Raw genomic sequence first — 14,045 nt, forward strand, 5'->3', positions numbered from 1 at the left:
TGTTCATGCTCATTAAAGGCTATTTTGCAAGATATGTGCACTGAGTTTAAAAGCGGGGGAAACATCAATTATACATGTTGTCATAAACACCACAGTATCCATTAAGATATCCGGTGCAGTTTGACTGCACCAGACAAATAATCTTCAAATGTACACATGATTTCACTCTGGCTATTGAAAGATTTAAATTCCAACTGTTTTTTTCATTGTTTCCTTAGTAGCCTTCGACCATTTGCAGAATATTTATATGTGTGTGCCTGCAGTGTTACTGCCGTTGTGAAGCAAAATGAAAATGTTTTCCATGTGTACTGTAGAAAACACTATTTTCAGTTGTGTTAAACTCTTGATGGATCCTACATGTGATGTTGAAAAGTAGCAGTAGAAGGTTATGTATCAAATAATGTTATGCTCTCATAGTTGCATGCGGAGTACTTCTAATCCTAGTTCTGCAGGACCAGGTATACTTTTATGAACCATGATCTTGTTGTTCCATACTCTGAAATTGATATTGCTTTAGCACATAATCCTAAACATCAAAGTAACGTTGGGACAGAAATATTAATCCTTGCACATGAATCGCACAACTTGTATTAGGTTATATGATCTGCTTCACTCCATACCAGATTTCGTGCTGTCCCCATAAGTTCTCTAGAAATTTGGAGTGCCAGCAGCATAGCAGTTGCAACCTCTAGCTGTATTCTCTTAAATTTTATTCATGGCTCTTTTATAAAGTTCTTGACTTGTGTATATTTTTTTAACTTGTTTGTACTTTAAGGGACGTGATTGTCCAAATAAAGTAAATTGCCAATGATAAAGTTCTGCCCTAACTCATATGAGTTTCAGAGCGCTGTACATATAATTAGGCTTCCCTGTTTTCAGTTTCTATTTTTAGTCAATTCTAGTGTTTTCTTTTCCAGTGTTTTCAAGTAATTTCAATACCATAAAAAATAGTGGATATCAGTGGTTACACATTTTCGCGCCATTAAAAACAGTGTTTTTCTAGTGCTTACGGAACTTTTTATTATTGCTTGTTTTCTGCACTGATGGTACGCAGTATATAGACAGTGTATGTACAGTGTAAATGAGGTCCAAATAATTTTTCAAATCAAACTTATCATAGTACACCATACAATGCTTCTTCAGTGAATCTTTGGTCATGCTTGCTCGCTCTTTCCTTCACATGTAAACTTTTATCTGTGGAAAAGGCTCTCTCAACATTGCCACTGGAGACTGGCAACACCAAAATATCCAGTATGCAATTTGCTAACTCTGGCCACTGACATAGCTTTCCATGCCAATACTAGTGCACCTGAAGATTGTGATTCTCTGCAACAGGTTCTGCAACATATGCGTTGAACTAGGGGCATATAACCTCCGAGTTATTGAAGCGGTCACAAATTAGGCAGCACTTTTAAAACTCTGGAGAAAATTTCTCTTTATGGAAGGGATCTATAACTTGTGCAGAGTACCACAGTGAGGCTTTATTTACTTCAAATGCCATGGTTGGTGAAGTGCTATTTGTCATACATTGTAAAATAAAAGTTCCTGAATTGCTCCTCAACATTTCTTTGCTTACCAAGTGGCGAGCACACTAACATGGAATATGTTGCAGTGCCAAAGTCATAAAAGTGTCAACCAGCCTACTCTCAAGGAGATGTTTCACATCTGCACCAATTATGCTGGACACTTGGTGGACAAGGGTGTTTTCAGACTCTAGTTGTTTTGTATTATGTCCACTACAGCAGTCATGCTTTCCTGTAAAAATCTAAAAATGCAGTAGTGTCCTTTTTTCAAATCACTATCAATATGTGACCAAAGATCCTCACATATCTTGCCTTTAGTATCATCATTCAGCAAATGTTCTGCAAACGGTTACCACATGGATAATCTAGCATTCATGGCCTCAAGGACTGAGAGCCACCAGCTAAGTGACACAGCTGGGATGACTCTTTCTTTGATGTCGCACAAAATGAGAAATATTAGTGTTTTAGTTCCCTTGCATCAATCAATCAATCAAAGCATTTATATAGCGCACTACTCACCCAGGGGGTCTCATGGTGCTAGGGGAGGGGGGTCCGCTACTGCTCGAACAGCCAGGTCTTGAGTTGCTTCCTGAAGGCGAGGTGGTCCTGGGTCAGGCGGAGGTGGGTCGGGAGGGAGTTCCATGTCTTGGCGGCGAGGTAGGAGAAGGACCGTCCCCCTGTGGTGGCTCTTCGGATGCGGGGGACGGTGGCGAGGGCGTGGCCGGTCGATCGAAGCTGGCGTTTGGGAGCGTAGAAGTTGAGGCGGCTGTTGAGGTATCCTGGGCCTTGGTTGTGTAGGGCTTTGTGTGCGTGAGTGAGGAGTCGGAAGGTGATTCTCTTGGTGACCAGGAGCCAGTGCAGGTCTCTCAGAGGTCCGGAGATGTGGCTGCGACGGGGGATGTCCAGGATGAGTCGTGCTGAGGCGTTCTGGATCCGCTGAAGTCTTTTCTGGAGTTTGGCGGTGGTTCCGGCGTAGAGGGAGTTGCCGTAGTCCAGGCGGCTGGTGACGAGGGCCTGGGTGACCGTCTTCCTGGTCTCGGTGGGGATCCACCGGAAGATCTTTCGTAGCATGCGCAGGATGTTGAAGCACGACGAGGAGACGGCGTTGACTTGTCTGGTCATGGAGAGGGTGGAGTCCAGGATGAAGCTCAGGTTGCGTGCGTGGTCTGTTGGTTTGGTTTGAGCTCGGATGTCATCGGTGGCTGCGATCAGGTCGGTCTCGGTGCTGTGGTTGGCCCGGAAGCCAGACTGCGAGAGGTCGAGGGGTCCGTTCGTCTCGAGGAAGGCGGCCAGCTGCTTGTTGACGGTCTTCTCGATGACTTTTGCAGGAAACTGGAGCAGCGAGATGGGGCGGTAGTTCTTGAGGTCGGTGGGGTCGGCTGATGGCTTCTTTAGTAGAGCGCTGAGTTCGGCGTGCTTCCAGCTCTCCGGGAAGGTAGCGGTGTCGAAGGAGGTGTTGATGATGTCCCGCAGGTGGGGTGCGATGACAGCGTCGGCCTTGTTGAAGACGTGGTGAGGGCAGGGGTCGGTAGGAGATCCGGAGTGGATGGAGTTCATTGTGCGGACGGTGTCTTCGGTGCTGATCGGGGTCCAGGCGCGGAGGGTGGTGGTGGGGGGCGGTGGTTCGGTCGTGGCGTGCGTCGGTTGAGTGCTGAAGCTGTTGTGTTTGTCCGATCTTGTTGTGGAAGTTGGAGGCGAGGGAGTTGTAGAGGTCTTGCGAAGGGGTGATGTCGTTTCCGGCGTTGGGGTTGGAGAGCTCTTTGACGATGTTGGAGAGTTCCTTGCTGTTGTGTGCGTTGTTGTCCAGTCGTTCCTTGAATGCGGTTATCTTGGTGGCGTGGATGAGTTGGTGGTGTTTTCGGGTGGCGAGCTTGAGGGCAGTCATGTTGTCCGGTGTTGGGTCTCTGCGCCAGGTTCTCTCGAGGGCTCGGCAGTTCTTCTTGGAGCATAACAAAACTGTGCACCAGAACGGACTAAAAAGTCAATACCATTCTTCATTAACTCTGAAGATTGTAAAGATACTTTCAGCATACCATCTAACAAGTGGCAAAGATCTCTTACAGGGTAGCACTTTAGCTCAAGTATCAATTTTGACACGTCATCACACAACGCGAGAACTTTTTACATTCCAAGTGACATGTATTCTAAAGGTCTGGTGACCTGTTTTCACCAGTATCCCAGATGCTTTGTGACTGCACTCTTTTCACATATACCTGTCACTATACCTTGCATTGAATGTTTAAAGCTTGGGGTGTTTGGCAATTCACATACTATCACTACTGACTCACTACAAAAAGGGGCTGATGTATCAAATCTTTCTTATTGCTACCTTGTATAACAAAGTTACATTGTATTGTCCCCTTAAGGAAAGAATAAATATGACTCTTTCCCTCCTTTTCCCTTCTTTGAATGGCATTTAGATTGTGGTTGTGCACAGGTTTTTTCAGTGTTTATATGTTTACACTAGTGAGGGCTATTTCCCTTCCGGTGGGGTTTTATCAGTTAATATAGGTTTAAACCTAAAACCGGACAGCCTACATATAATGAATTATGGAACTCTAGTTAAAATGTCAAGTCATTAATAGGTGTTTGGTCATAGAATTTAAAATAGGAATACAGCTCTGAGCGATAGCGTTGACTGTAGCTTTTGTTTCTATTCACAATGAAGTTTACAATAGATATGTACCTTCTGTTTAGAGTTTCTTAAAAAGAGAGGTCTTAGGCTTAGGAAAAATCATTTATCTGGTTCTCCATAAATGAAACTAAGCTTTTAACCACTTGGTTGTATGTACTTTTAAATTTGAAAGTCATCTGAATAAGAGCAGATTTTTGTGTGGGGGAAAAAAGGCAGTTTTTAAGTATCAAAAACTGCTATGGTAATATCTCTGTGGTATTAGACTGCCACTCCCACTGTCTAATTCCTGTGGCCACAGGTGATTTTGTGGTCCCTCTCCCTCTTTTGCTTATTGTCAACATTCTATCAGTTTACTCTCACACTCCTTGTCTAGAATGTATACTTCCTGAAATACTCCTAGTTAATGCTTTGTTATGACTGGCTATGTTGTAGTCAGATATTCATCTTAAATACCAGTTGTACTGTTGCAAGTATTTCAAGGGGCCTAACCATTCTTAAGGAAGTATTGTGTGCATCAGAAGTGTAGCTGTTATCATTATTGCTCACAACTTGCACGTTTTCATTTATTTTCCTATCACTTTTTGTTTATAACAGACCACGCAGACAGTAGCACCCTCCATGCAGTGACATTTCTTCGCACTACTGAGATTTTAACAGTAAATTCGATTGGTCAACTAAAACTCTGGGACTTTCGGCAGCAGGGTACAGAGCCATCTCAAATATTTTCAGTGTAAGTATCTAGATTCCAGAAATCTGGGTTTAAGTTCCGAAATTTGATATTTTGTGAAATGTGTACTGTAGTCGTAAGTGACTAGTCTGGATTTAAGGGGAAAAAATATTTTAGTACATTAAAATACCGTAACTTATTTCATCTATGCCCTTATGAGTCAAGTTTTCAACATTATAACATCAATAGAGTCCCTGAGATATCTGGGTTATATTTCTTTCTTGTAGGATTCTGTTCTTATTAGAGCTCCTCCTTAGATCCTTAGTCTTTGGCACATTCAAGCCTAGTGTTTCTCCCCAACTACGTTATCGATAAATATGTGGCAATTGATTTCTTATGTGTTATTGAGTTAATGTGTCATCCACTCCAAATCCAGGACACCTAGAACCTGTGCTATCATGTTAGATTGGTGAATAAGTTTGATGATGTCCATCCATTTGTTAGTATGTCATCTGTGCTCTATAAAAATGTGCCTGAACTTTAGTTCTATGTCTCAGATCCCTTGGAGAATCGATTTTGGGTCTGGTTTCTTTAGTTACCGAAGTATGCTTTGTAATGCACTTGGAATCTCTTTCAAGTAGGTTTACAGTTTAATGCAGGCTTTCCAGAAAATGGATATCAGTCTGTCTCTCTTGTACATCTTGTGGACTAGATCAAATATTGTTTGCTCTATTTTCCATTCTGAACTGTAACCATGTTAAAAAATAAATCTTTCCCTCTTTGAAGTCTGCTTGACTGTCTCCTCCATTCTCTGCTTCCTCGTGTGATCCATCCACTCTCTTCTCAAGATACTCTTCAGGCCCTCCCCACCTTCCAATTCTCAAACATAGGGCCTCTTTTGATCTTTCTCATAGCCATAATTGTCTTCTGAATGGAAACATTGGATTTGCTTCCTTTTGTCAATTCTAAACCTTTTGATGTGCTGGACTAGGATGTTTGACTAAGACAGTGCTAGCTGATTAGAAAACCACCAGAATTTAAGTAGTATTTTTTCTATCCTTTTTATAAACCATATCCAAAATAAATAAAATATTTTGTGTAGCAAATGTCTACATCCATCCTGCTGAGCTGGACAATTTAGTCTGTCTTAGACTATATCTTTCACATACAATAAGGAGCTGACGGGGGTACTGAACAGGTCGCCCCCCACTCACACAATTGCACAACAAAATTGGACCAGTTCAGAGGGTGAATAAATCGCTCAGTAGCCCTTCCTGCCAGTCACCCAACTTTGTGTGACGGCCGCAAGGAGGAGGAGTTTGAGGCGGGCTAGGTTTCATAAGCGGCTGCAGGGCGGGAAGCGGGCAATTGTTTAAATGTTGCTGCGCGTTTGACTGCTATCGCTGATCTTAATAAATAGTCACTCATTCTGAGCGGTTTTAAAATCTGTGTATAGAATTCAGATTTTTAGAAAACTTCGCTAAATACTCACCGCTTAGTCGGCACTCCCCTTGCCTGCTCTCCTTTCCCGAGGCCTCAGCCAATCAGCCGCAAGGAGGAGGAGTTTGAGGCGGGGCTAGTTTCATTATGTTGGGCTTATCGCGGGAGCACAGCGGACGCGCGCAGCGCTGAAGGCGTGTCAAAGGCAAGTCCGCGCCCGCCCGGGCCACACACTATGACCAATTTACCACCTATTCTTCCGCGGAGCTCAGATCACTAACTCATACCTGCCCCTCTCTGGACTCCGCAACGCATAGTCGCTTAGTGGCTAACTGCATTCTTCATTCCCAGGCATGGTCTGTTCCCCCTCCCACACCTGAACCCCTTCACCCTTCTAGCGCAAAAACCTCATTGCCAAGTGACACCACCCTCCGCTTTCTTTACCTGAATGCCCGTTCCCTGGTAAAGCATCAACTGGACATTTTCTTGCTCCTTACCACTGATAGACTTGACGTTCTCCTCATTACCGAAACGTGGCTAACCCATGACTCTCTGCCTGATATTCTTGCAGCTCTCCCTTCTGACTTGCATACTGTCGGTCAACCGGCCTTTCGGGAAGACGGGGGGGCGGTGTCGCTGCTATAATCCAGAAGGGCTATAAATTTACCACCCTGACCTCCTTGGTCCTTCCGGAGGTCGAGAATTTAGTTGTAAAACTGGACACAGATACTGGGTCCTTAGTGTTAGTACTTATCTACTGACCCCCTCAGGCAATGTCCACCTTCCCGATCTCTCTAAGTGAGCAAATGGCCGCCCTATTCGTAAACTTTGCCAAAGTTCTACTTGTCGAAGATCTGAACTATTGCTTCAACGATGCCGCGGGCGGGCCCCATGCCATAGCACTTTCTGAGCTCCTCTCCAATCTGAATCTATCCCAGCATGTACGTACTCCCACCCAAGAAAAGGGACACATTTTGGACCAAATATGGTCCCATAATGTCTCCCTTTCTACTCCATTAACCACCCCTTGCATCTGGTCAGACCACCACCTGATACAGTTCTCGATCATTATTTGTGGCCAGTCAAAGACCACCATCCCGGTTGGTGGTATGACCAGGAAGTGGAAATCTTTAAATAATCAGAACTTTATTAACACCCTTGCCAACTCATTACCCACCCTCAGCCATAACGTAAACTCTATGGAAGAGAAGCTCTCTGGATGACTATTGTCAGCATGCAATGAACATGTCCCGCTCACTAAATTCTCTCGTGCCCGCCACTCAGACGCTCACAAATGGTTCTCCTACGATCTCAAAAAACAAAAACTTGAGTTACGCCAATTTGAGAGGAAATGGAGACTTGGCTACTTCACAGAAGGCAAGGATCAATACACGGTTGCTCACAAATATAAAAAAAGCCATATTGGACACCAAAGCGGCTTATTTCTCTAGGAGAATACTAAATGCTCCCAATAAATCGAAGGAAATATTTAGGGTAGTGAATGACTTGTGTAATGACGATAGAACAGCACCTGCCCAAGCACCTACCCAAGAGCTCTGTAACTCCTTAAATGATTTCTTTCTGGACAAAATAGCTACTATTAAAAACAGCACACTTAATAGTGCCAGCTTGGACTCCCTGGAAGACATGCCTAGCAACTCCTCCACATTAGAGCTCTTTCCTCCTATCGATCCTGGTATACTAGCAGAACTAATGACCCAGGTCTAATCTGGATCACCCAACGACTGCTGTCCACCCCACGTCCTAAAAGACATCTTCTTGGTCATACCTCCATAGTGTACTCCCCCTCCTTAACTAGTCACTCACGCTGGGCATTGTCCCTTGCGCCTTTAAAAACGCAACAGTGGTTCCCCTTATCAAAAAACCAGGGGCTGATCCTACCAATCTCTCTAACTACCGCCCTATATCTCTCCTCTCTTTTGGGGCTAAAATATTGGAAGCATATGTGGCTAGGTGTCTTTCCAACTTCATGGAATCCTCAGGCTACCTGGAGCATTCTACCGAGACTGTGATTCTGGCAGCCCTGGACACCATTAGATCAAACGCAGATAGGGGTATCCATCAGGCCCTAGTGCTTCTGGACCTGTCGACTGCGTTAGACACGGTCGACCATACCATCTCACTGCACCGTGTCGAATAGGCAGGCCTGCAAGGTCCGGCACTTAACTGGGTCAAATCCTTTCTTGCTGAACGTACTCTGGCAGTCAGGCTCTGGAATTTCACTGCCCCCAAGCTCATCTCCACTTGCGAGGCCCTCAAGGCTCTTCCCTGTCCCCGCTCTTGTTCAACCTATACCTTAGGCCCTTGTTACACTCTTTAAAAAAACGAAAGGTCACCATTTTTAATTATGCCGACGATCTGCAGCTAATATTTCTACTGGACTCCCCGGACTCTGTCACTGAGTTTCAGGCCACCATGCTTCACATCCAGCGATGGATGGACCTGAACCACTTGAAACTTAACCTAGGTAAGACGGAATTGGTGCTTCCTGGGAAAAGCGAGACCAGTTGGGGCTCGCACTACTGGCCGATAGAACTAGGGCCTCCTCCCTTGCCCTCTCCCTCGGTGAAAAGTCTCGGGATCATCATTAATGCAGATCTTTCACTTAGAGGTCAAGTGGGAGCAGTGATCTCTTCCAGCTTCCATCTACTTCGTAAAATCAAGAAAATCGCCCATTTTATGACCCACTCTGCTCTCATACAGCTTATGGGTGTCCGTGCGCTTTGGAAGTTGTTATTAACATAACAAACAGTAATCCTTATACCGTCTGTTCAAGAGGGACCTGGATCACCAGTTTATTAAAATCAGTTGTGTCTGTGAATTCTCTCTCCCATTGTCTGTTCCACCCTCTGGTGTGGAAAGACCCAGTATGAAAAAAGGTGAGGAAAGGTAACACCATGGGAGTCTGCAGACTGGTACTCACCTGCGTCCTCAGGTTCTCCTAGTCAGCAACCGCCTAACCAGAACATAAATTGTGATAGTGAAGCAAAGAAAAAAGACAAAGTGCTAAGTGTGGTGTCATGTGCTGCCAGTGTACCAGATAAATTATCTGGGTATAAGGCGATATCAACCCTTTAAGGACTGGCGGGATCTGTACCGAAACACCGCCATTCCTAGTCTAAAACCGAGCTCAACAACACTGGCTATGTTACTTTATTCTGTACTGTGTGTCTGCTCATTTAAAAGCAGACCTGATTGATTGCCTGGGGGAACTTACGGCAACTTCGTCAGGGCAAGGGTCAGATTTTCCACACTGCACCAATGGTTGCCTATTTTTTCTATATTTTATATACCTGTGGCTAATAAGTGATTTGTTCACCCTTAGACTATATCTTTGCCAATTGTATTGTATGCTATTGCATGATTACACCTGGGCCAGTTGAGCAAAATGTATGTCTAGCGCCATGTAACTTTGAGAAAGCGTACTCTATTCTAAACGTTTAAATTGTGCATTCAGATGTGTAATTGACTTCCATGCATGCAGTTTTCTGCGCTCAAAGCTTAGTACACCGGTCTTGACTAAAACTCCCTGAGAAATTCAGTCATCTGAGACAGTCAGGAAGTATATTGTATTTCACTGTGTTTGTTGCCTGCTAGAATTAGAAATCAGTTTTATGCTCCGTGACCAGAGTAACGAGAGGAAGGCAGTGCCACATTCTCTTTTGAAGTGCTTGGGTCTTCATCTAGGTTAAGAACCGGTCTGCTGTACTGTGATGGCTTTGTCTTCTGTTTTAAAATCTATTAATCCTAAAACAGCCATTTTTGAATTTCTCTAGGATTGAACTTCACCCTCTAGCTTAGACATCTTCTGGGTAATTCTAGAAATATTCTGTACTTCACATCTGTATTTGCAATGACTCCCATTAACCTCACACCCAGCTGTAGCTTACACCCACCACTGCACTGGAACATTCCTTGTATGTATTACTGTCAGTGCTGTTTCTGTTCTCTCCAATTTCGGCTTCAGTTTACCATAATTTTCAGTGTGGTCCAGCACAAATTCGGTGTCTTGTCAACTTTGCATTCTTCACTCTTCAATGCAACCGGACTGTGACTAGCGTATGCCTTATAACGAATCTCTGGATCACCATATCCTTGCTAGGAGAAAACAGAGGAGACCTGGAAGGGCTACATATAAGTTAGTGTTAATTGTATCTAAAAGACTATTGGTTTTAGATTCCTTACCTTAGAATTACCCCCAGGCGTCAGACTGCATCCGGAGAATTTTTCTTCAGCAATATCCCTGCGCGTCGGTAGATGGTGTCTGTTGACTCCGCATCCGTCGTAGTGGTCGTCGGGATGATGTTGCAGTGCCTACTTAGACACCGCCCCTACATGCTGACGTCAGTTCTTTCTTTTTCCGCACCAGCCAAGCGCAGATCAGGAGAGAGCTTGCCCCTTAGTCATTTTTTGACTAAACTTTTTTCAACTTTTGTCAACCTCTTTTTTGGAGTCTTCGACTCCTGGTGCGTGATGTCGGCTGGACTGGAATGAAGCCTTGGAACTCCTGTCACAAGCTGATGTCTGTCACAGATCCGCACCTCGTGTGCCTCTGGTGCCTGGCACGCGACCACGACGCGTTGGACCCGATTCAAGCTTTGTGACTCCTGTCACAAGCTGATGTCCTTGACGGATCCGCATCTTGTGTGCCTCTGGTCCCTGGAGCCCAACCACAACCCGAAGTCGTGCTCTGACTGTTGGGCCATGAAGTCGAAGTCTTTGCTGGAGCGTCCCTGAAAGTTTTTAGAGGCCCAGCAGTCAGCCAAACATCGTTCGAGAGGAAGGTCTCCAGACCGGTGGCGGAGCCACCACACCTCGTCCAAGTCTTCGCAATCTTCGGGTAAGTCGAAGCACAAGAAGAAGGCGAAGAAGCACCGTTGCTCTTCACCTTCTACCTGTCGGTTGGCTGACACGACGTGGAACCTGAAGCGTTGTTGCTCAAAGGCTCCGTCTCCGGCGCCTGATTTAGGGACGGCTCTGCGCCACCCCACATTTCCGGGAGCTGGAGCGTCCCCTGCCCAGCTTCGTACATTCTAAGAGGCCCTTTACTGTGATTTTTGGCATCCCGACTCCGCTGGTACGCCTTCTGGCCCTGCGGAGCTGGTTGGGGGTCCTGCTCCTTGATGCCGTCGGCCCTGGCGCCGCAGGGTCCCCATGGATCCAGGCCTGGATCCGTATCAATGCCGGTTGACCTTTCCCGGCGACTATGCACCCCGCCCTGCCACCAGCCGTCGCTGTTCCCATCATCACCCCTGAGATGGACACAGAACTAGATCGATGTCGGCCAACGTAGAATCCAACGCCAGAGGGTACTTTTTGTTCCCTTGTTCATACCATATGTTCCTAATCGCCCAGAAGGTGGTGATGAGGACAGGGAGGGGTCGCTGGACCATTTAACAGACCAGCTAAAAGAACCGGACAGGAGAGAGGAATTGGGTGAAGATAGTGGTCTGGATACCTCCCCAGACCTTGGCATGCTTTCTCCCCCTACTATGGCTATGGAGGAGGGAGCGTCCTATCCAGTGGTGGTGCGCAGGGCAGCTGAGGCTTAGGGCCTGGAGGTGGCAGTCGGAACTAACCTCCTGACAGAGGTGCTTCAGCCGACGGCAACTTCCTCTGAACCCCTCTTGCCCTTCAATGAAGCCCTCACAGAATTCCTTCGGGGCGCTTGGTCCAAGCCCAGCAAAGGGGATCCTGTGAAACGGATGATTGCCCGCTGCCACCGCCTGTCTCTGGGCTATCCCATTTACCTCACCCAACACCCTTCCCCCGAGAGCTTGGTGGTCCAAGCCTCTTCTTCCACAGGCGCATTCCCTTCCGCACCCCTAGATAGGGAATCCAAGAAGCTGGATCATCTTCGGAAGTGCATGTACTCTTCCTCCAGCTTAGCGCTGCGGTCCGTGAATTCCACATACCTCTTGGGCTGCTATAACCATACAGTCTAGAATACGGTTGCGCAAGTGCTGCTTCAGTGCCGGTGGAGGCCCAGGCCGTTCTCTCTTAGGCTGTGGTGATGGGAGAGACGTAGCAACACTCACAATCCACTGTGGACTGGATGCCACCGACTCTCTGGGTAGAACGATTGCCACGCCGGTAGCCCTTCGACACAGTCTGCCTTTCTTAGCTGCGGAAGGAGCACCCCACCACATCCATGTACGTGGGACCCAGCGAATGGTTGGGAATCAGGTGTGCCAAACTCCCCCCAGCCTCCCTCCCCCCCCCCACCCCCAGACAGGTGGGTTTTGTAGATAGTCCCAAGGGGCAACACTCCTTCCCCTTAAAGACTACTCCTCGCTCCATGCCTCCGTCTTTTGATGCATGTCGGAGGATCATTTGGCACTTCTATGCCAGGAAGTCTCCGCTCTCTTGCTAAGGGAGCTATCGAGAGGGTTTCTGTGCTAAAAGTAGGTTGTGGTTGCTATTCCCGCTACTTTCTGGTGCACAAGAAGGGCAAAGGCCTGTGTCCTCAGTGTCCTCAACTGCTTCCCCCGGAAGGAGCAGCTCAAAATGCTAACCTTGGCTCAGGTCCTCTCTGCTCTCGACCCTGGAGACTGGAAGGTGGCATTAGACTTGCAGGACACATATTTTTACATCCCCGTCCTGCCAGCCCACAGTCGTTACCTGCGGTTCACGGTAGGCCACAAGCATTTTCAATTCACTGTACTCCCCTTCGGCCTTACCAGTGCCCCTCGGGTGTTGACGAAAGTGATGGCGGTGGTTGTAGCTCCTCTGCGCAGATCAGGGGTTCTATTCTTCCCCTATCTCGGCGACTGGCTGTTGAAGGCGGGCTCGCCCCATGCAGTCATCTCCCACCTCCAGACTACAGCGGACCTCCTGCAGTTGCTGGGGTTCACTATCCACGTGCCGAAGTTACACCCGACTCCCTCTGTCGCTCCTTCATCAGAGCTGTTCTGGACACATTGCAGTTTTGGGCCTATCGTCCCAAGCAGCGAGTCTGGGATATTCTGGCTATGATACCGATATTTCAGTATCTATCCCAGATTTCGGTGATATTGACCCTGAGGCTGTTGGACCTCATTGCCTTCTGCATCCTGCTGGTTGATTATGACCTATGTGGGCTATGCAGTGGGACCTGAAGTACCAGTGGGCGGAACATCAGGGGAATCTTTCCGACTATGTCCAGATCTCGGAGGGATCTACACCACAATGCAGTGGTGGTTAGCAAACTCTTCCTTCCCCAGCCAGAACTCGCGGTGGTGACCAATGCATCGCTCTTGGGAAGGGGCAGCAGAGATCAGAGGAGTCTGGTCTCAGTCGGAGTCTGGGCTTCACATCAACTTGTTGCTCGGCAGTGAAGGCATTTCTTCCCTCTCTCAAGCGGAAGCCAGTGCAGGTGTTCAGACAACACCACCGCCATGTGGTACTGCAACAAAACAGGTGGGGTTGGTTTGTGAACCCTTTGTCAAGAGACCCTTCACCTTTGGACATGGCTGGAACATCAGGGCATGAGCCTGGTGGTTCAACACCTGGTTGGTTCTCTGAACCCCAGAAGCCCACAATCACGCCTCCTATATCATATGAAGAAAGACTGTTGCTTAGCAGTATAAATCTTTGAAAGTTTTTTAGGTTTCATGATCGTTATGTGTAATTAGTGAAACTGTATAAGTAGTAAGCTTCCACAGACACCCAGCAATCTCTTCAGTACTGTGGAGGGCCTAATGGAGCTTAACTGGGAGCCCTATCTGCTTCGAGTGTCCTACCGCCCGTCTCCTCCGCCAGTGCCTGTAGAAGTTCCTCT

The 14,045-nt window shown here is 46.9% G+C and overlaps 1 protein-coding gene across 1 annotated transcript in view; it reads left to right on the forward strand.

Moving 5' to 3' along the window:
* Positions 1-14,045, forward strand: part of NUP43 (nucleoporin 43) — a 173,610-nt gene that overhangs the window by 101,806 nt on the left and 57,759 nt on the right. The window contains exon 5 of the mRNA XM_086927313.1: positions 4,753-4,888. Coding sequence (XP_086783439.1) covers positions 4,753-4,888 — 136 coding nt within the window. The remainder of the gene's footprint in view (positions 1-4,752; positions 4,889-14,045) is intronic.

Source organism: Lissotriton vulgaris, chromosome 6, assembly GCF_964263255.1.
Source record: "Lissotriton vulgaris chromosome 6, aLisVul1.2, whole genome shotgun sequence".
Classification (NCBI taxonomy): domain Eukaryota; kingdom Metazoa; phylum Chordata; class Amphibia; order Caudata; family Salamandridae; genus Lissotriton; species Lissotriton vulgaris.